The 23,084-nt window shown below is 36.5% G+C and overlaps 2 protein-coding genes across 8 annotated transcripts in view; both read left to right on the forward strand.

Moving 5' to 3' along the window:
• Positions 1–23,084, forward strand: part of LOC138160705 (olfactory receptor-like protein OLF3) — a 650,404-nt gene that overhangs the window by 30,557 nt on the left and 596,763 nt on the right. The gene's annotated exons all lie outside the window — the stretch shown is intronic.
• LOC138160503 (taste receptor type 2 member 134-like) lies at positions 9,727–14,011 on the forward strand. Its single transcript, XM_069087057.1, has one exon. It carries the CDS (start codon positions 10,097–10,099, stop codon positions 11,012–11,014), a length of 918 nt encoding a protein of 305 aa, XP_068943158.1. The 5' UTR covers positions 9,727–10,096; the 3' UTR covers positions 11,015–14,011.

Consider the following 23,084-nt stretch of genomic DNA (forward strand, 5'->3'; position numbering starts at 1 on the left):
GGGGAATTGGAGTTAAGTGACTTGCCCAATGTCATATGTCTAGTTTTGTATTAAGTGTCTGAGGCTGGATTTGAACTCAGGTCCTCCTAACTCCAGGGCCAGTACTCTATTTGCTGTGCCACCTACAGGATCTCTCTTAAGTGGTGATCAATGGATTTTTTTCTATTTCCATTTTCCCCCTTTGTTCTAAGGCTTCAGGACAAATTTCTTTAATTATTTTTTGTATTATTGTACGAAGATTCTTTTTTTGATCATAACTTTCAGTTAGTCTGATTATTGTTCTATTTTCTCTTCTTGATCTATTCTCCACATCTATTGTTTTTCTTACAGGATGTTTCACTTTCTCTTCTATTTTTTCATTATTCATATTTTGGTTAATTATTTCTCAACTCTTGTAATTTCGCTGACTTTGCTTTGCCCAATTTTTAATTTTCAAGGTGTAATTTTCTTTCTTAAGATTCTGGATGTCCTTTTCTAATTGGGTGATTTTCCTTTCATAAGCTTCTTGTTTGTCTTGGTTTATCTTTTTGTTTTAAGCTTTTCCTCCATCTCTGTCATTTGATTTTTAAAGTCTTTTTAAAGATCTTCCATGAATTATTTTTGGGCAGGTGACCATTTGATATTACTCTTCTTTACTTCATTATCCTCTTCTGAAGATGAAACCTGTTCACCTCTGTTCTTATAATAGCTTTTTATGGTTGGATTCTTTCTCCTTTACCTGTGCATTTTTTTTTGTGGTAACAGCTTAATTTGTGCAATCACCTCTAGCCCTGGGATATGGGAAATGGTGTCTCTTACCCCACATCTTCAATTTTCCCTTCTAGTATGGAACCAAAGCCAAACCTCCAACCTCCTGTAAGTGCCCACATGTGGGGCTTTCTGTCCCCCTGCTTCTGTACTCACCAGGTCTGTGCTGGTTCCTTCTCTCCCCTGTTGCTCTTCACAGCACAGCTGGGTCCTTATCAGCAGAGATTCCCTCAATCTTCCCTGGCTCAAATGCCCAATTCCCCTCACCATCTGGGGGTGAAAGTTCCTGTGGCTGGGCTGAGGCAGCCTCTCAAACCAACTAACCCCAGGACTTGCCGCTTGTTAAAACAGAACCTAGACTGGAGGTATTTACTTTTCATGTGGACCATATCTTGTCCAGGAATTTTTCTTCATATCTTCTTAAATTGTCCCTGGAGGAACGTGGTTGTGTTCCTGTTCTTATTTATGTCAACTCACTTTGTTCACCCTAAGGTGCTATTTTAACTCTTTTGTGGGGGAAAATCCTCAGAGCTTGGAATTTTCTGACTTACTCCACCATCTTCCCAGAATCCTCTTCCAGGTAGTTTGAAAGAAAGGCCTGGGCTGAGCTGAGTTTGTTGTGTTGATTCTAAAAAATAAAACTGGATAGGGAGAGGTAAAAAGGAGCAATTATTTCATATAAATGAAGCAAGAAAGGAACAACTGATACAGAGGAAGTAGATGGGGGGTGAAGGGCTGGTAGTGCTGGAACCTTATTCTCATTCAACTGGCTTAATGAAGGAATAACAGATACATCTAGAAGGGTATAAACATCTTTTAAATTTATAAAGAGATAAGAGGGCAAGGGGATAGGATAAGGGAGGTATATAGATAATATACTTATATATAGGAATATATATCTACAACTATATCTATAGGTAGATAGATAGATATAGAAAGGTATATAGATCAAGAATTAGGATGGTTAAGGAGGGATAAGGATGGATAGATCCAGGAATAAGAAGGTGATGGGAGAAGATAAGGGAGGGATTCTTAGAAAGAGTGCAGATTAGGGCTGTCATGGTTAGAAGTAAATTAGAAGTGTGAGGAAGGATGGTGTAAAAAGTGAGGCTGAGAAAGATAATAGGGAAGAAAAAAATAGGTGGAGGAAAATACACAAATAGTAATTATAACTTTGTGAATGAAATGAAATCACCTGTAAAACAGAAGTGGATAGCAGAATGGATTATAAATCAGAATCCAATCATATGTTGTTTACAAGAAACGCATTTAAAATAAGATATATAAAATAAAATAATAAAGATACAAACAGAGTTAAAATAAAGGGTTGGAGTAGAATTGATTATGCTATAGCAGGGGTAAACAATCATGATCTCAGACAAAGTTAAAGCTGATTAGATTTAATGAAAAAGATAAACAGGGAAATTACATTATGATAAATGGCACCACAGACAATGAAGCAATATCAGTACTAAACCTATATGCACCAAATACTATAGCATGCAAAATTTTCAAGGAAAAGTTAAATGTATTACAGGCAGAAAAATTTTGTAGTTAAACACAGAAAAATTGGAATATTAAGTGAATATTTTTCAGATCACAATGCAATAAAATTATATGTAATAAAGGACCATGAAAACACAGAATAAAAATTAATTGAAAACTAAGCAACAAAGGGGGTGGCTAGATGGCGCAGTGAATAGAGCACCGGCCCTGGAGTCAGGAGGACCTGAGTTCAAATCCGGCCTGAGACATTTAACACACACACACACACACACACACACACAAACTAGCCATGTGATCTTGGGCAAGTCGCTTAACCCCAATTGCCCTCCAAAAAGCAAAAAAAAAAAAAAAGAACCAAAACAACCTAATGTTAAAGAATGAGTGAGTTAAAGAACAAATCTTAGAAACAATAACTCATTAAAGAGAATGAAAATGAGACAATATATCAAAACCTATGAAATACAGCAAAAGCAGTAATTGGAGGAAAATTCACATGTCCAAATCCTTATATCAATAAAACAGAGAAAGAAGAGAACAACTAACAAAGTAGGCAAGTAAAAAATTAGAAAAAAGCCAAAGTAAACATCCCCAATTAAACTCTAAATTGGAAATCCTAAAAAATTAAAAGTGAGATTAATAAAATTGAGTATAAGAAAACCATTGAATCAATAAATAAAACTAAGAGTTGGTTTTATGAAAAAAAAAACCAATAAAATAGATAAACCACTGGTTAATATGATTAAAAAAAAGAGAACACTGAATTACTGGTTACTGGCATTAAAAATGAAAAAAAAAACATGAGTATAGCATCAATGAAGGTGGAATCAAAGCATTTATAAGGAGTAATTTTGCTTAATTATATGCTAAGAAACTTAACAATTTAATTGAAATGGAAGAATATTTATACAAATATAAATTGCCTAGATTGACAGAAGAGGAAAAAGAATATCTTAAAAAACCTATTTTAGAAAAAGAAATTGAACAGTCCATAAATGATCTTCCTAAGGAAAAAAACACCAGAACCAGATGGATTTAGAAGTGAATTCTACCAAACATCTAAAGAACAACTAATTCCAATATTAAATAAATTATTTGGAATAATAGGAAAATAAGGGACGCTGCCATACTCTTTTGTTTGGAACAAATATGTTATTGATACCTAAACCAGGAAGAGTAAAAATGGAGGAAGAAAATTATAGGCCAATTTCATTATGGATGAATATGGATGCAAAAATCCTAAATAAAATACTAGCTAGAAGATTACAACAATGTACTACAGAGATTGTACTTTGTGGCCAACTGGGATTTATGCCAGGAAAGCAGGGATGCTTTAACACTAGGAAAACTATTAATATAATTGGTTATATTAGTAATAAGAGTAACAAAAATCATATAATTATATGAATAGATGCAGAAAAAGCTTTTGATAAAACACAACACTTATTTTTATGAAGAACATTTGAGAAAAAGGTATAAATAGATTTTTTCCTTAAATTGATAAGAAGCATTTATCTAAAACCATCAGCAAGCATCATTTGTAATAAAGATAAGCTAGAAGCCTTCGCAGTAAGATCAGGAAAGAAATAAGGATACATACTGTTACCAATATTATTCTGTATCGTGTTGGAAATTCTAGCAAAAGCAATAAGAGAAATAGAAGGAATCAGAATAGGGAATGAGGTAATAAAACCATCTCTTTTTTTGCAGATGATAAAATGATATACTTGAAAAATCTCAAAGACACAACTAAAAAGTTAGTTGAAACAATGCACACTTTTAAAGCAAAGTAGCAGTGTATGAGGTAAGCCCATATAAATCACCAGCATTCCTATATATCACCAACAAAACCCTGTAGGAAGAGAAAGTAAGAGATACCTCATTTAAAGTAACTGCAGACAGTACAAAATACCTGGGAAACTAACCCAACAACCTGCCAAAACAAATGCAAGAACTATATGAACAAAATTATATATAAAAACATTTTTATACAAATAAAATCAGATTTAAATAATTGGAGAAATATCACTTGTTCATGGGTAGGCAGAGCCAATATCATAAAAATGAGAATTTTACCTAATCTATTTATTCAAAGTCATCTCAATTAAATTACCAAAAACCCCCCTGTTTTACTTAATTTGAAAAAAATAATAACAATTCATTTAGAAGAATAAAAAGTCTAGAATATGAAAGGAACTAATGAAAAAAAAATGTAAAGGAAGGAGTTTTACTGTACCAAATCTTAAGCTATATTATAAGGCTGTAATTATCAAAACTTTCTGATATTGACTAAGAAAAAGAAAGGCAGATCAATGGAACAGAGTAAGCATATAATGCACAGCAGCAAATGATTACAGTAACGTTGTGTTTGACATATATAAAGGCTTAAGATTTTGAGATAAAAATTCAACAATCAAAAATTGTTGGGAAACCTAGAAAGCAGTCTGGCAGAAATTGGACATAGACCAATACCTTATACCATTTACCAAGATAAAGTAAAAATGGATAAATGACCTAGATATAAAGGGAGATATTACAAGAAAATTTGAAGAAAATGGAATATATTACCTCTCAGACTTATGGATAAGCAAACAATCTATGGATAAATAAGGTACAGAGAATACTGTGAAGTGTAAAATGGATAATTTTGATTATATTAAATTAAAAAGTTTTAAAAATACATAAAACCAATATAGCCAAGATCAGAAGACAAGCAGAAATTTGTGAAAAAATTTTTTAACAGTTTCTCAAATAAAGATCTCATATCTCAAATATATGAAGAACTTTGTCAAATCTATGAGAATGTGAATCATTCCTCAATTGATAAATGGTCAAAGGATATGATCAAGCAGTTTTTTTTTAAAGCAATCAGGGTTAAGTAACTTGCTCAAGGTTACACGGCCAGTTATTTCTGGGTGTGGTGCTGAGTATCTGAGCCCGGATTTGATCCAGGTCATCCGGACACTAGAGCCGGTGCTCTTACTCGCTGAGCCACCTGGCTGCCCCTAAGCGATTGGGGTTAAGTAACTTGCTCAAGGTTACACGTGTTTCTGGGTGGGTGCTAAGTGTCTGAGTCCGGGATTCGATCTCCAGGTCTTCTCAACACTGGAGCAGGTACTCTTACTTGCTGTGCTACCTGGCCACCCGGATCAAGCAGTTTTTCAGTGAAGATATCAAGACAATTTATAGTCTTGAAAAAATGCTCTAAATTACTATTAATTAGAGAAATGTGAATTAAAACAGCCTTGAAATATCATTTTATAGCTATCAGATTGACTAAATTGATCAAAGGATAAAGTGACAAGTGTTGGAGGGGATGTGGAAAAATTAGGACACATTCACTGTTGGTGAAACTGTGAACTGATCCAACCATTTTGGGGAGCAATCTGAAATTGTGACCAAAGTGTTATTAAGCTGTCTATACTAGAGGTGGGGAGTCTGTGGCCTCAAGGTCACGTGTGATCCTCTAGGTCCTCAAACTTTATTTATTGCATTGTGATCTGAATCCAAACTTCACAGAACAAATTCCATTAATTAAAGAATTTGTTCTGTAAAACTTAGACTCAGTCAAAAGGCCACACCCAAGGATCTAGAAGACCACATGTGGCCTTGAGGCCACTGGTTCCCCACCCTTGGTCTACACCCTTTGACTCAGCAACTCCAGTGTTTGGTATGTTTCCCAAATGATTAAGGAAAAAGGAAAAGAATCTAAATGTCCTGAAATATCTATAGTAGCTCTTTGTGGTGACAGAGAACTGGAAATTGTGGGTAAGCCCACTGAGTGGAGAATGGCTAAACAAATTGAGGTTTGTGATGATTGTGATGGAATACTACTGTGCCATAAGGAATAATGAGCTTGATGATCTTGGTGGACATGCATGAAATAACTAGCAAAACCAAGAGAATGTTGTATACAACAGCAACAATATTGTTTCAATAATAATTTTGAGTGACTAAATCAATTGGAGTAATATAAATACTCAGATCAAGTACAAAGGGTTTATGAAGGAAGATGCTATCTGCCTCCAGAGAAAGATCTTTTTTTTTTGAGGGGCAATTGGACTTAAGTGACTTGCCCAAGGTCACACGGCTAGTTTTGTGTGTGTGTGTGTGTGTGTGTGTAAAATGTCTGAGGCCGTATTTGAACTCAGGTCCTCCTGACTCCAGGGCCAGTGCTCTATTCACTGAGCCACCTAGATGCCCCCAAGAAAGATCTTATAAATAGAAATATGTAAAATATAGTTTTATATATATGTATATCTATACATATCTACACATATATAGGTATATGTATGCATATGTTTATATGTGTGTATAAGTATGTGTCTGTATATAGGTATATGTATGTATGTGTATGTATAGGTTTATATGTATGTATAAGTATGTGTGTGTATATGTGTATAGATATGTAGGTAGCAAAGAAGGATCTGGTAGATAGGGAGAGATATTGAAAATGACACAAGGGGAAATGACAGAGAGGTAATCTGCTTGAGAAAATAAGAGGTGACTGGATCAAAGGTACATGTCAAGAGGTTTGCCTTGGGAAGGACAAGGATTATTTCTTCATGAGAGATGGGTGGAAAAGATAGTGGAGGAAGACTTCTGAGTGATGTGACATGGAAGGAGAGAAGAAGAAACTCTTAGTAAATAACCTCACTTTTTTTCTGTGAAGTATGGGATAAGGTTCTCAAATGAGAGAGTCATGAGAAGGGATGCTTTACAGGGCATAAGGAGAGATGAGGATGTTTAGGACAACCATTGCAATGAATGGGATAGCAAATTGATTAAGAGGATATGAAAGGATTACCTAGCTTCAGCAAAGGCCTAATTGAGATAATGTATCCTAATTTTGTAGTGGACTAAGTTATCATGGTTTTATGATTATCTCCAGCTTCATTTGGTAGCCTGTGAATAGGATAGAAGGAAAGGGGTATGAGTAAAATGAGCCACTACTGGAAAGGGTGACCAGGGATGCAGGCAGAAACTAGGGCTCAGTGAGTGCCAGAAAAAATGAGTGAGAAAGTAAAAGGTTTAAGGTGAAAGTCAATTTGATAATTATGGAGCAGGCATTCCATAGAGCACAGTAGGTGGGGCAGGTAGCTATTGAGTGGAACATTTGGGGAGTAGAGTTAATGGGGACAAAATAAAGAAGAAAGAAGTTGGGGATGAGGAATGAGTTTTGCAATTCAATGACTGGGGTTCAGAACTATAGGGAAAAGAGTATGAAGAGGCTAGAGTGTGTCAATCATTAAGGAATAATTTCAGGCAGTGTACCTGTGGTTGTAAAGCAGTCTATTAATAGGGAGATGATTATACTGACTATTCAAAGTTCTCCCTTGAGATCCAACCTCATGGCAAGTGATGATGGTGGGGTCATGTAGGATCTACCTTGGGGTAGTTAGGACCAGAAAAAGGTATAATCTGATGGAGCCCAGTCAGGAGTCAGGAGACAGCATTTTAAGATGTTTCTAGTCAAGGATTGTCTCTGGAGCACTGAAGAAGGCCTTAGGGGAGGAAAATTTAATCTTGAACTGATGTAGAGATTGTTGGGAAGGTCTTAGAGAGAAGACAAAGAGGTTGGTGACAGGATTCTGAGCTGATATAGGCCTCATAGAGGTCATTATGAAGGCCTTGGAGGAAAGACATGAAGTGTGCGTGGGAAGAGGTTGGACAGGTGGTAGCCAGATTCTGGACTGATGAACTTGCTGGTGAGACTCTGGAGGGAAAACAGAGCATCCAGAACTAGGTAATCAGATCTCAGAGTGACTTGGGGATCACTGGTAAGGTCCTAGAAGGAAAGGAATTTTCTAAAATCAAATGACATAGTAGCTTAGGGTCATGGAGTAGCAGGTGATGAAGGAGTAGATTAAGTAAAAAAATAGGCTTAAATTCCTAAGAACTACATTCTGGCTAGATGTAGGTGACTAGGGAGTCTAGTCAAAAAGAGTTGTAATAGTCCTGGGGCTATGAACTAAAGAACTGGGGAGAAGAAGGTGAAGACCTGTAGATGGCAACTCAGTGGAAGCCATTCAGTAGTGCCCCTTATCAAAGATCAAGATGGAACTGATAATAGATTCACAAGGAACTTCAGCTCCAGATGAAGCATCTCCTCAGGTGATATCACCAAAGGATATTGGTTGCCCTTTGGGGGAACAAGCATCAGCAGTAGAAACATGAGTTACCCTGATGATGCATTTTATGTGTCCTTTCTCTCAGTGGAGATATGATAGCACTGTGTATATGAGAATCCTTCTTTTCATTTATTTTGCTGTGCTATCTAATCAAATGTCCTTTGGTTTGGATGAATGTAATCTCTGGTTGGTTGGTAATTTCATGAGATGTGATTTTGAATGGATACTGAACTACAATGTGCCTTGAACCAGGCTTAGCTTTTATGACACACATATGTGAGTAGAGACCCAAGTACTTCCATTTGTCTCCTTCTTAGTTCCCCTTTATCCCTTTTCTTTTAAAAATTTGTCCTTCATCTTCCCTTAACTCTCTTTCATTGGCATACATAGAGTGAGCTGTTTGTGCTGACAGACCTTCCACTTTTCTTTCTTCATGTCCTCTCACTCTTCCTGTTAGACCAGGCCTTCTCCTGGCCCATGCATCCTTTCTCCCAGTTCCTGAATTGGCTGGTCTGAACTATTATCATAGAGCCTTACTGGGACAGAACCATTGATTTAAAGTTGGAAAGGCCCTCAGAGATCAGATGGTATAACCTCCTCATTACATAGGTGAGGTCTAGAGATGTTGAGAAGTGTGGTTATTGGCAGAGTCAGGATTTGAATACAGACCTTCTGATTTCACATCCGGTATGCTTTCCAATATATTGCATTGCTTCTCATTTTGCTTATGTAAAGCAGAGTTGTCCTTGGGTTAAATGAAGTACGGGAAGTCTATGCCTTTATTCTATGCTACACCACCCTATCTTTGCCCTTTCAATTACTCAAAATCTTCAGTTACTTGTCCCCAGATTCTCAGAGTACCTCCCCTCCCTAATCTTGTATTAAACCTCATTGATACTTTTCTCTAAGTAGAAACCTGTCCTATCTCTTTCCTTTTCCCTTCACAGAAACTCACCTGTCCTGTTTACATTCCCCCAAGGTCTTGCTACTGTCTGGAATCAGGAATAAATTAATGCCAACGCATTAATTGTGGAAAAGATGGAGAGATGTAGGTTGAATGATTAGATTAGAGAGATTCAGAACTGGTTGAATGGTGGAACTCAAAACAATGTAATAAGAGGTTCCATGTTTACCAGACTTCTACAAGGTGGGACTTGATACACTAAGTCACAGACAGCTAAACAGATGTGTAAATCCATGCCATGAATAGAAACTAAGTGCTTACATTATAGACAGGAGGATATTTAATAGTGAGGTGTAGGGTGGGGTGAACGGTGGTAGATAAGGGTGTCACTACAAGAACAGGAGAAGGGGAATATCTGGAGGAGCCTTATTGCTAGACTTAAGGGAGGGAAGCAGGATGGGCAGGGAACACACATACATTTTTTTGGGGGGTGGTTCTTAAAAGGCACCAGGATCAGTAGCTCATATCCAGATATTTCCTTGGCCCTGGTTCTGGTGAGGTTCAGGCAAATCTGGGATAAACAAACAGTGACTGTGTTCAGTGAGTGCTCTCTGTCAGATTTGCATCTATAGAGGGGGTAGGACTTTTTTCTAATCCACTTAGGCACCCATAGAGTCCTCCTGCTCCTCCACATTCTCTTCCAGCTGGGCTCCTGCATAAAAGCAAAGATAGTTGCTGAGTACTTGGGGAGTCTGACTTGCCATCCGATCTCTTCTGGGTAACGTGTCCTGCAGCATCTGAGTCTGAGCGGATGCTCAGTAGAGAAAGAATGCCCAGTCTATTGATTCTCTTCTTCATAATCTTTCTCTTGGAGTCTATGACAGCAATCATAGGAAATGGTTTCATCATTGTAGTTCTGGGCAGAGAGTGGGTGAGATGTTGGATCCTGCCTCCTGGTGACATGATCCTGGCCAGCCTGAGCATTTCTCGTTTCTTTCTACAATGCACAGCAGTTTTTAGCAACTTCTATTCATATTTCTCCATGACTAAGAAAAGCCTATATGTTTTCATTTTCTGGAATTTTACTAATGTGACCACATTCTGGTTCACCACCTGGCTTGCTGTTTTCTACTGTGTGAAAATTTCTTCCTTCACTCACCCAATCTTCCTCTGGCTGAAGTGGAGAATTTCCAGATTTGTCCCCTGGCTATTGCTGTGGTCTCTACTGATATCCACTTTGATAAGCATCCCATTTTTTATAAAGGGCTATCACATCGCCCAACTGCCAATCACTGGGAATTACTCAGAAAAGACAACTTTTATTGACAGGATACATACATTCCAGCTGCATTTTTCCCTGCCACTGCAAGTATTTATTTTGTTAACTTCTTTCCTCTTTTTCCTTGGCTCCACCATGTTGCTCATTTCCTCAATGTGCCGACACTTGGGGAAGATGCAGCACCATAATGCTGGTCCTCAGGATCCAAGTATGCAGGTGCATATCACAGCTTTGAAGTCATTTTTCTTCTTTCTCATTGTTTATACATCATATGTTATACCTGTTATCATCAACACTATTACACCTATTTCAGTTTTCAGCTTTCACTTTTGGGCATGGGAGGTAGTGACCTATGCTGGCATCTCCATCCATCCTGCCTTCCTGATCCTGAACAGTTCCAAACTGAGAAGGACTCTGAAGAAGATGATTCATGACTTGGTGGCTGCATAAAGGGAATTCAGTTCTGAAGTGATCAATATCAGTAATTAATATTGAGCAATGACCAATGTTACTATTGTGATATAGGTGCATAAGACTTGGAAAGGAAGGAATTAAGGAAGGAAGGAAAAAAAGGGGAAAAGAAGGAAGGAAAGAAGGAAGGAAAAGATATTTTATTAATTACTTATGACATTTCAGTACTGACAGAGATGTCAAGAGGAAAAATTACAGGATATCATAGCCAAATTTCAAAATTCCCAGGTAAAAGGAGAAGCTATTGAAGGCAACAAGAAAAAAAAGCATTTTAAATATTGAAGACATACAATCAGGATTTCACAAGACCTAACAGCTATACCAGAAGAGTGTAGGTCTTGGAACATTATGTTTAGAAGAGCAGAAAAGTTGGGGTTGCAAACAAGAATAATTTATCCAGCAAAACTGAATATAATGCTGAATGAAAAAAAAATGAACATTTGATAAACTGAAAGACCTTCAGGTATTTGTGACAAAAAGACCAGAACTCAATGGAAAATATGATGTAAAACATCTAGAAGAAATATAAAGAAAACATTAAAGACTAATGATAAGGGACTCATTTAGGTTTCCTTCTTATATATAAATGTGTTTTGAGTATTCTTATTTTTCTTTTGCTTTTTGGAGGGGGGAGGTAAGGTAATTGTAGTTAAATGACTTGCCCAAGGTCACATGGCTAGTAAGTGTTAAGCATCTGAGGCTGGATTTGAGCTCAGGTCCTCCAGATCCAGGGCTCTATTCACTGTACCACCTAGTCACCCCTGTTTTCAGTATCTTAAGACTGTCATCATTAATAGTGTAGTTTGAAAGAAAGGTTGGGTCTGAGTCATGTTTGACGGGGTGATTTTGAAAAACAAAATTGGGAAGGAAAAGGTAAAAAGGAGCAATTATCTCATAAAAATGGGGCATGAAAGGAAGAACTGATACAGAGGAAGCAGGTGGGGGTGGAGATCTGGTAGAGCTGGAACCTTACTCTCATTTGATCTAGGTTAAAGAGGGAACAATATATACATCTAAAAGTATATAAAAGTCTTCTAAACTTATAAAGCAATAAAAGGACTAGGGGACAGGATAAGGGAGGGACTTTTAGAAGGATGTATAGATTGAAATTTGGGAATGGGAGATGAAGATAAAGAGGGGCTTTTAGCAGGTTTGTAGATTAAGATTTCAGAGGATGGGAGAAGAGGATAAGGGAGGGATTCAGAGGAGTGGGTAGAATAAGGAATAGGATGGTAAGGGGAGAGGATAAAGTAATAGGGATAGGGTGAAAAGAGAGACGGAGAAAGACAATAGTGAGTAAAAAGGGAGGGTAACTGACAAATAGTAATTATAACTTTGAATGTGAATGGGATGAACTTGCTTCATAAAATGAAAACAGATAATAGAATGGATTAAAAAAAATCAAACTCCAAAAGCATGCTATTTACAAGAAACACATTTAAGAATGAAAGATACACAGTGTTAAAATAGAGGTTTGGATTATAATTTATTATGCTTGAGCTTGTCGTGGGCTGCTCAGTGTGCAGCACTAAGCATGACGGAGATTTAAATAAGAAATGACCAGATCATGTGGGTAGTTCAAGACAAAACCATGAACTCTATTTAATGATTCTTTGAACAAGGTTTTTAAAGATCAAGCAGACAAAGATTCAAGTACTCTTATCAATAGCTTAGTCTATCATATCCTGGAGTATTCTTATCATTATCTGAATCTGTCATATCCTGGAAGTAGCTCAGAATTTGATAAGGCCATGTTATCTATGTGCCAAAAAGTCTTAGGGAAGGTCAGTTAACTCCTATCATATGCATTCACATAACAAAGGATGCTCTGGAGAGTTGGCTTCAAGGCCAGAAACCAAAGCCACAATCATCAAGGACATCTGCATAGGAACTGACCCCCAAGAATCAAATATTTTGGCTTACTACATGAGCTAATGCAAAAAAGGCAGAGGTAGCAATCATGATCTTAGACAAAATTACAACCAAAATAGATTTAATTGTAGTAATATCAATACTGTACCTCTATGCACCAAATGCTATACTATCTAAATTTTTAAAAGAAAACTTAAATGAATTGTAGATGAAAAAATATTATAGTACTATAATAGTGGAAGACTTTAATTTTCCTCTCTCAGAACCAGGTAATCTAATCAACTTATAAATAAGAAAGTAGTCAATGAAGTGAATAGGATTTTTGATTAGCTAAATATAATAGTTATCTGGAGAGAATTCAATGGGAATATAAAAATTTATGCCTTTTTTCTCAGTGGCTCATGGTACCTTTACAAAGATTAACCACACATATTAGGACATAAAAATTTTTTAGTTAAATGCAGAAAGGTGGAAATATTAAAAGTGTCCTTTTCAGATCACAATAAAATAAATATCTTTGGTAAGGGAACATGGAAACATAGATGAAAAATTAATTGAATATTAAATAATCTAATCTTGAAGAATGAGTTGAAGAATAAATTATAGAAATAATCAGTAATTTCATTAAAGAGAATGACCATAATGGAGCAACATATCAAAACCTATGGAATACAGAAAAAACAGTAATTAGAGAAGAATTTATATCTTTAAATGCTTATATCAATAAATAGAGAAAGAGTAGACCAATGAACTGGATAGGCAATTAAAAAAACTAAAATAAAGCAAGACAAAAATGGCCAATTAAACACTAAATTAGACATTTTTAAAAATTAAAGGTGAAATAAATAAAAATGAGTGTAAAGACCATTAATTAATAAATAAAACTGAGTTGATTTTATAAAAAACCCAATAAAGCATATAAACAATTAGTTAATTAGATAGAAAAATAGAAAAAAATAAACCAAATCATTAGTATTAAAAATGAAAAGGGTGACTATACCGCTAAGAAAGGTGAAATAAAATCAAATAAAAAGAGTTATTTTGCTCAACTATATGTTAATAAATTTAACAATTTAAGTGAAATTTAAGAATATTTACAAAAACTTAAATTGCCTAGATTAGCAGAAGAGGAAATAGAATATCTAAATACACCTATTTTAGAAAAAAAGAAATTGACAGATCATAAATGAGCTTTCTAAGAAAAGAGCATCCAGATGGATTTAGAAGTAAATTTTATCAAACATTTAAAGATCAACCACTTCCAATATTAAATAAATTGTTTGGAATAATAGGCAAAGAAAGGATCCTACTAAACTCCTTTGATGAAACAAATTTGATACTGATACTAAACCAGGAAGAATAAAAACAGAGAAAGAAAATCATAGACCAATTTCATTGATGAATATGGATGCAAAAATCCTAAATAAAATATCAATTAAAAGATTACAACAATTGTCATTACAGAGATTATAAATTATGACCAAGCAGATTTTATACCAGGAATGCAGAGATGGTTTAATGTAAGGAAAACTATTAATATAATTGATTATGTGGATAATAAAAGTAATGCAAATCACATGATTATATCAATAGGGACAGAAAAAAAAACTTTTGACAAAATACCTATGCATATATGTATGTATGTATATATATATATATATATATGACAAAAGACCTATGGATAGGCAAACAATTTATGAATAAACAAGAGATAGGGACTACTATGATTTGCTAAGTGGATAATTTTGATTACATTAAATTGAAAAGTTTTAAAATAAATAAAACCCAATTTATTACATTAAATTGAAAAAATTTTAAATAAATAAAAACTAACGTAGTCAAGATCAGAATACAAGCAGAAAATTGGGAAACAATTTTTATAGATAGTTTTTCAAATAAAGGTCTCATTTCTCAAATATATAAAGAACTCTGTCAAATCTATAAGAATATGAGTCATTCTCCAATTGATAAATGGTCAAAGGATATTAACAAGCAGTTTTCCAGTGAAGAAACCAAGATAATTTATAGTCCTATGAAAAAATGCACTAAATCATTATTGATTAGATAAATATAAATGAAAAACAACCTTGAGATATTCATTTTACAACTATCAGATTGGTTAAAATGATTGAAAGGGAAGTGACAAATGTTGGAGGGGATGTGGAAAAATTGGGACACTTTCACGATTGGTAGAACTGTGAACTGATCCAACCATTTTGGAGAAGAATCTGGAATTATGCCCAAAATGTTATTAAACTGTGTACACCCTTTGACTCAGCAATACTACTGCTTGGTATGTTTTCCAAGCTGATTAGGGAAAAAGGAACAGAACCTGTGTGTCCTAAAATATTTATAACAACTCTTTTTATTGTGGCAAAGAAGTGGAAATTGTGGGGATGCCCATCAACTGGGGAATGATTGAACAACTTGTGGTATATGATTGTGATTGAATTCTACTGTTCTATAAGAAATGAGTTTGATGATCTTGGAAAAACATGGAGAGACTTGCATGAAATAATGAGAAAAATCAAGAGAATGCTGTATACAGTAACAATATTGTTTTAAGAACTTCAGTGACTAAGTCATTTTGACCACTATAATACCCAAATTAACTACAAAGGACATACAAAGGAAGACATTGTTTGCATCCAGAAAAAGAAGTGACAAATAGGAGTATGTATAGAATGGTTTTATAGATATAGATGTACATATATATGTATATATACATATTTATATCTAATGGTGGCTCTGGGAGAGGGGGGAAGAAAAAAAGAAAAGAGAGTTACATGATAACTTTATTGTATATTTAAAAGAAATAGCGTAACTTTATTGTATATTTAAAAGAAATAGCAAGTTATGCATAATAGATTTTCAGTTTCATGTGCAATCATCTTTTTTTCCTATTCTACTATGTTATGGAAATGCTTGTTTTATTCCTTAAGTTAGTTATAAAATAAATAAAATTTCAAAAAATTAGCAACGGGGAAACATACAATCACTTAAGATACTCACCTTTTGTCGCCTCTTTCTCTCTTCCCCTACTACTTAGTTCATTCATTCTTAAGCCCTCTTAATTTTTCCTAAGCAACATTTCATAGCTAATTGAAAGGTATTTTAGAGGCAAACTTCCTCATTTTATAGAAGAGGCACTAAGGCTATGAGAGATCAAGTGACTTTTGCAGGGTCAAACAACTGGTAAATGTTTGAGGCAGAATTTGAACCTAGCTTTTCCTGATTCCAAGTCCAGTATTCAATTCACTTCACCATGATTTTACATTTCTCCATATTTTGCTCTCACACTCACACCCACAGCCCCGGGCATAACCTGTGACCTGGGCCCTAAATTCCACGTGCCCACATGATTGGACTTTACTGGCCTTTGTGTCTGTCCTGCAAAGAATATATACGCTTCAGTTACTGGCAACAGTGACTATGAACAAGTCACTTAGCTCTCTAATCCTGGTTAAAAAAAGTGCAATCTCAATACACACAAACATTCACACCATCGAGATAATAGTATTTTCTCTACCTACCTCAGGATGTTACCCAGGGCAAAGGATTTTGTCAACCTCAAATTGATAGGGAAACAGGAGTTTTTGCTATTGCATCTTCATACTCTTCAGAAACCTAGAGTGGCTGCTCAGTGCCTCTCGCAGTGCAGCTGAAATACATCATGGGCTCCAGCTGATCACAACTCTGTCCCCACTGAGACACACTAGACTTTTCTCATTGGATTCACCTCACATGATATTACTCAAAAAGCCTTTTCAGTCATGGCCTGACTTTCTTTTTGGCTTTCCCATTCTTTTCAAAACTCAACTGGAAACACCTTCTATTCCCAAGGCGATGTCAGTTCCTTGAAGGCACAAGTTTGTGCCTTTGGACCTCTAGAAGAATTGCATAGCAGATTAGGAATCAGGCTCTTTGTGAGAAGACCTATATTCAGTCTTACCCAAGACATATACTGACTGGGTGACTCAGAGAAATGACTTAAGCTCTCAGGACCCAAGACAATTCTTTAAAATTATGGGTTGCTGAGCAGGTGCTGATCTGCACTGGGATTTCCCTACACTAATGAAATGTACTTAGGGTGTACTCTCCTTACTCTACCCACACCCAATGAAAACAAAGCAATACTCCATCACCTAAAATAATGTCTTCAATCAATAAACATTTATTAAGCCTCTATTATGTGTTAGGAATGGCCAGCATATATAGAATACCTTAAAGTACCTTAAAGCAGAGTACTTTACAAATATCATATTTTAGCCTCACAATAAACCTGGGAGGTACATGCCATTATTATCATCCTTATTTTACAGAGGAAGAAATAAAGGCACACAGATAATAGGTGTGTGATGCTGGATTTGAATTCAGGTCTTCCTGACTCCAGGTCCAATACTTGATCTTCTGTGCCACATAGCTGTTGTAGATATATAAAGAAAAGAAATGAAACAGTCCTTGTTCTCATGGAGGTTACATTCAATTGGAGGCCTGACACACAGTTCGTGCTTAATAAATGCTTGTTGAATGAATTAATTAAAAATAAAACATGTTCAGTTTAAGGATAATGCCATTGTACCCGACTACCTAACTGCTTACCCCAATTACTCTAGTAATGTCCTACCCTCGTTCTTTCCTCCTTTTGTGCCCTCCTCAACAGGAGAAAACTTCATGGGTGAGAATAGTGGAAGGACCTTGTCCATTGCTATGGAATAACAGAGAAAATCAGCCTTGAGAATATGGAGAGAGAACAAACATGGTACCATGCTAGCAGAGATGGCATCTTCTTTCTAAAGCTGTCTGTATAGGACTTTGATACCCAACTCATGGCAGGAAATTCCTCCTCTCATTTGCCTGGTTTGATCGGCTCAGAGACATAAATGAATTTGGTTCTATGGCACCAATAACTAGGACACGGAACAATGACTGTCTGGAGCTGAGACCCAAGGTGGCTATAATTTGTTTGTGCATAATCCCTCCCTTTCACCCCCATTCACTGAGAGAGAAGGTTTCAGTGTCCGAACACTGATCTGCATAAGAACATTCAACTGCCACTGTGAGTGAAAACCTAGAACATGTCTTTATCAGCTCCTGGTGGGGAGCAGTTCCACTGAATTGCCTTCTAACTTTTGGCCTAGCTGGAGGTTGGGGGAAGGGGATGTAGTGCAGGTGATGCCATTCAGGAACATTCTTGCCTGGGTCTATCACTGTTGTTTGTTTAACTCATTACTAATAGTCCGGTTAAAGTCATCAGTAAACCAGTATGCCTCAAGAAGGGGAATCTAGCAGTATGGGAACTTCAAGATATTTATCCAATTCGATAACCCACATGGCAAATCGTAGACTAATATGAGGCTGGAATAGCACTTACAAAGGGCTGGTGTCCAGAAGAGGGTGACAGCTGGCTCACTATAGACTTGAGAGATATCCAAGGAACTGAGATGACTCTGGAAACCATCTGCTATTAGATGGTTCATATGACATGTGGGGAAAGTATTTGATTGATAGCAGATATAGCTATCTATTTCTATCTATCTATTATCTATCTATCTATCTAAATCTATGTATGTATCTATGTATATGTATATATGTATGTATCTATCCATCCATTCATCCATTCATCCATCCATCCATCCATCTCTCTCTCTCTCTCTCTCTCTCTCTCTCTCTCTCTCTCTCTCTCTGTCTATGTATCTATCTAACAGTCTAAGGCACTGGTCACAGTGCCCAATTTGGTATATATTAGTTACTGAGCACTTACTGTTTTGAATTTATCTGTTATCATTCCTTGAATATAATAATGTGTGTATGACTTTTCAATGCTCAAAGTTCTGTGATCTTATCCATTTGGGAGTTCCCTCCCGTGTTGCAGGTCACATTTCATGTAGGCCTATATATCTCCTGTGATCTTGTCAGTGTACGCTTATAAGTTTGCTATAGGAGGTATGCCCAATGTGATGAAGGAAGACCTTTTTAACCTTCTCCCAACATCTTGAAGATACCATGGAGTACTCTGATTGTTTACATGTTATACTTTTCTTGCCATGTTATGATAGGACCAGAATTTTTTTTTTTGGTCTTTATTAATTTGTTTACTTTTAGTTTACAAGATTCATTACCACAATTCCTTGAGTTTCAAATTTTCTCTCCTTCCCCTTCCCCCTGCCATGGCGGCATACAATCAAGTATAGGATCTGCAAATACTTTCATATTAGGCATTAGTCAGGCTATAAAGAAGGATTGTATCAGATGGAATGAAGAATGGGAAAAAGGAAACAAAACCAAACAAGAAAAAGAAAAAGGGCAGGTAGTTTGCTTCAATCTGGGTTCAAACTCAGTTCTTTCTCTGGATGTAAACGTCTCTCTCCATCATGAGTCTTTGGGGGTTGACTTCTGACTCTGCATTGCTGAGAAGAGCCCAGTGTGTTAAAGTTGGTCGTCAAACATTCGTTGTGTCTGTAATTGTGCACAAATTCCTCCTGACTCTGCTCTTCTCACTCAGCATCAGATTGTACAAGCCTCTCCAGGTAAATATGAAGTCCATCTGCTACTCGTTTCTTATAGCACAATAGTATTCCATAACATGCATATACCACAACTTGTTCAGCCATTCCCCAATTGATGGGTACCCCCTTAATTTCCAATTCTTTTCAACCACAAAAAGAGCTGCTATAAATATTTTTGTACATATGGGTCTATTTCCCACTTCTATGATCTCTTTGGGATACAACCCTAGAAGTGGTATTGCCGGGTCAAAGGGTATGAAATTATTTATAGCCCTTTGGGCATAATTCCAGATTGCTTTCCAGAATAGTTGGATCAGTTCACAACTCCACCAGCAATGCATTAGTGTTCCAAATTGTCCACATCCTCTCCAGCATTTGTCATTTTCCTGTTTTGTCATCTTAGCCAATGTGACTGGTGAGATGTGGTACCTCAGAGTTGTTTTGATTTGCATTTCTCTAATCAATAGTGATTTAGAGCATTTCTTCATGTGCGTATAGATATCATTAATTTCCTTCTCTGAAAACTGCCTGTTCGTATCCTCTGACCATTTATCAATTGGGAAATTACTTGTATTCTTACAGATTTGGCTCAATTCTCTGTATATTTTAGAAATGAGTCCTTTATCAGTGACATAAGTTGTAAAAATTCTTTCCCAATTTTCTACTTCCCTCCTAATCCTGGTTACATTGGCTTTGTTTGTGCAGAAGCTTTTCAATTTAATGCAATCAAAATTATCCATATTGCATTTTATAATGCCCTCTAATTCTTGTTTGGTCATAAAGTCTTCCCCTCTCCACAAATCTGACAGGTAAACTATTCCTTGCTTTCTCAGATTGCTTAGAGTATCAGCCTTTATACCTAAATCATAAACCCATTTAGACTTGATTTTGGTATATGGTGTTAGATAATGGTCTATGCCCAGTTTCTGCCATACTATATTCCAGTTTTCCCAGCAGTTTTTGTCAAATAGTGAGTTCTCATCCCCAAAACTGGGGTCTTTGGGTTTATCAAACAGTAGATTACTATAGTCATTGCCTGCTGAGTCTTGTGTACCCAATCTATTCCATTGATCCACTACTCTATTCCTCAGCCAGTACCAAGTAGTTTTGAGGATTGCTGCTTTTATAGTACAGATTAAAATCTGGTATAGCTAGTCCACCTTCCCTAGCATTTTTTTTTCATTAATTCCCTTGATATTCTGGAACTTTTGTTCTCCCAAATGAATTTTGGTACTATTTTTTCTAGCTCTATAAGGTAGTTTTTTGGTAAGGACCAGAATTTTAATGACTCAACTTTCAGGACTTCCTCCTCCCCTTTGAAACCTGATTGGTCCTAGCTTCCTTTACATAGCTTCTGGTCTGGGACCAAGAAAAGATCCCAGGCCAGTCAAATCAGAGACTCTCAGACTTGGTGGGTGCCTGTGACTATGTAAGTCTTCATACCCACATGACTTATTGACTACATGACTATATCCATTAATTATTCCCTAAAATAGTGGTCAAAATGTCCTACTTGTTCCTTGAACATAGTGGCCTGCCTCCAATTGTTCCCTCTGCCTGGCATGCCCTTCTCTCTTCTTTCAACTTATCAAAATCCTACACTTCCTTCAAGGATGAACTCTAAGTCCCATCTTCTCTATGAAAACTTTTCTGACTTCCCTAGTTTTCTTCCTCCTGGAGACTCCTGTAGGACTTATTGCCTATACCATTTATTTTTCCACTTACAATGTTATTGCCGTCTATTTTATTGTTAATTAATGTATATTTTTAATTACTTTTCTAAGTATATATTCTTGTTGGCAATGAGATTGTAGGCTCCCTGAAGGGAGAGGACATATAAGAAACCTATTTTGAGTCTTTTGGACCTGGGGTAATGTTCTCCCCATAGTGGATATTTAGAAAAATGCTTGATGATGGTGATTGAGAAGCAGAGTCTATGTTCAATCTTTTTTTGTATCCTCAGTAATGAGCATTGGACTTTGCCCATAGTAAATGCTTAATAAATACTGTTGAATAAAGCTGAACAGTGATAATGATGGGTGATAGTGACCACACTAGAGCTTGGAACATGAGGAACACCAGAGATGGGACTACATTTATATTAGAATTGGGGAAGGAGGAAGAGCAACATCCCTTTTACCCAATCAAAAAAGGGTAGACAAGATGCTGACTTACATTATCCTTGTACATCAGGTTCAGTTTGCTCAAATAGTTCTCACCTTACCATTCAGGAGTACATAATTATAGTGTAATCTGTGGCCCAGAGGCCCTTGACTCTGGGTCATATAGAGTGAGATTGATTTTGGGAGCTATACTCCAAAGTTATTATTTCATTGAATTTTTATTATTTCCACACATAATTTACTATGAGAAATTTCCAAGTATAGTTTGTGTATAGCTTATGCCTAGGTTTCTATAAATGTGGATAAAACTAGCTTTTGTGTAACTATTTAAGGTAATGTGTTTTTGAGCAGAAGACTGCCTACATGTCACCCTACTGAAAATGCAGAAGCTGCAGGGGACTGGAGGGGATTCAAATGTAAAAATCACAAAGGGATTCTCAATGAGTCATGAGCAATATACACAATTCTTTTCTTTCTCTAGGGGGTTCACTTTTCCACAGGGTCCTGTAGACTGACTCAGCATACCCTGCAGTTTGCATTTCCCTACAAGGTTTACTGAACTTGGGGTTACCATCAGGGCAACACCCTGACATTCTAGTGTCTCCTATCCCTGAGAATATTATACAGACTCCTGAAAAGTTGCGTTGTTATCCCATGATTTTTATTTCCCTGGAAGTGAAACATGATTTGAACAGAAAATCTTTTTCCTGTTAGACTTACTTGGATTGTCCAAGTCAAGCCAACTTTTTTGCTCTCCCCATGTCTTGGCTTTAGACCATTTGCGGCAGGGGGTACATGGATAATCCTGTTCTCTCTTCAAAAGCTTCACTGCTAAGGAAATTACTCCTCTGAGTATATGTCATAGTCCTGAGAAGCAACATCTAAGGCTGTCAGTGCTCAAGAAATCTCTCTTCTTTGATTAGAAGGCTAAATCTGGAATTGGACTCCCTAGGAAAAGGGTGGGGAACCTGTGATCTCAAGGCCATATGTAGTCCTCTAGTACACAAGTACAGCCTCAAGTGCTCTTTGGCTGAATCTAAACTTCACAGAACAAATCCCCTTAATAAAAGGATTTGTTCTGTGAAACTTGGACTCAAAAGTCCACAGCCAAGGACCTAGAATGCCACATATGGCTTTGAGGCTACCGGTTCCCCACCTCTGGCCTAGGAAATACTACTGCCTCTAATGAAGTGGCAAATTTGAGGAGTGGCAGTGTCTATCAACTCTGCTCTCAATACATGTGAACAGCCACAGAAGGGACTATGTGTAGCAGACTCAGAGTATTTTTTTTTTATGTTCTGTTGCTCCACATTCTGGGTGTCCACTACCCATAACTCCAATAAGGATTAGGTAAATGCTAGCTAGGTGAATAAAGACTGGAGAAAGGAGCCATAGGATTTCCACCCCAAGGGACATTTGCATCTCCAAAGAAAGGGAGAGTTAAATGACTTTACTCTTTCCATCTACTCTCCTTTACCTACATATGCAGATAAAGAGTACAGTTTTCCTTATGTACATATGAAAAAGGAGCAACCCTATGAACTC

This window comes from Petaurus breviceps, unplaced genomic scaffold (assembly GCF_028583685.1).
Source record: "Petaurus breviceps papuanus isolate PSGF00001 unplaced genomic scaffold, PetGlider_PUasm1.0 181, whole genome shotgun sequence".
In the NCBI taxonomy this organism is placed as follows: domain Eukaryota; kingdom Metazoa; phylum Chordata; class Mammalia; order Diprotodontia; family Petauridae; genus Petaurus; species Petaurus breviceps.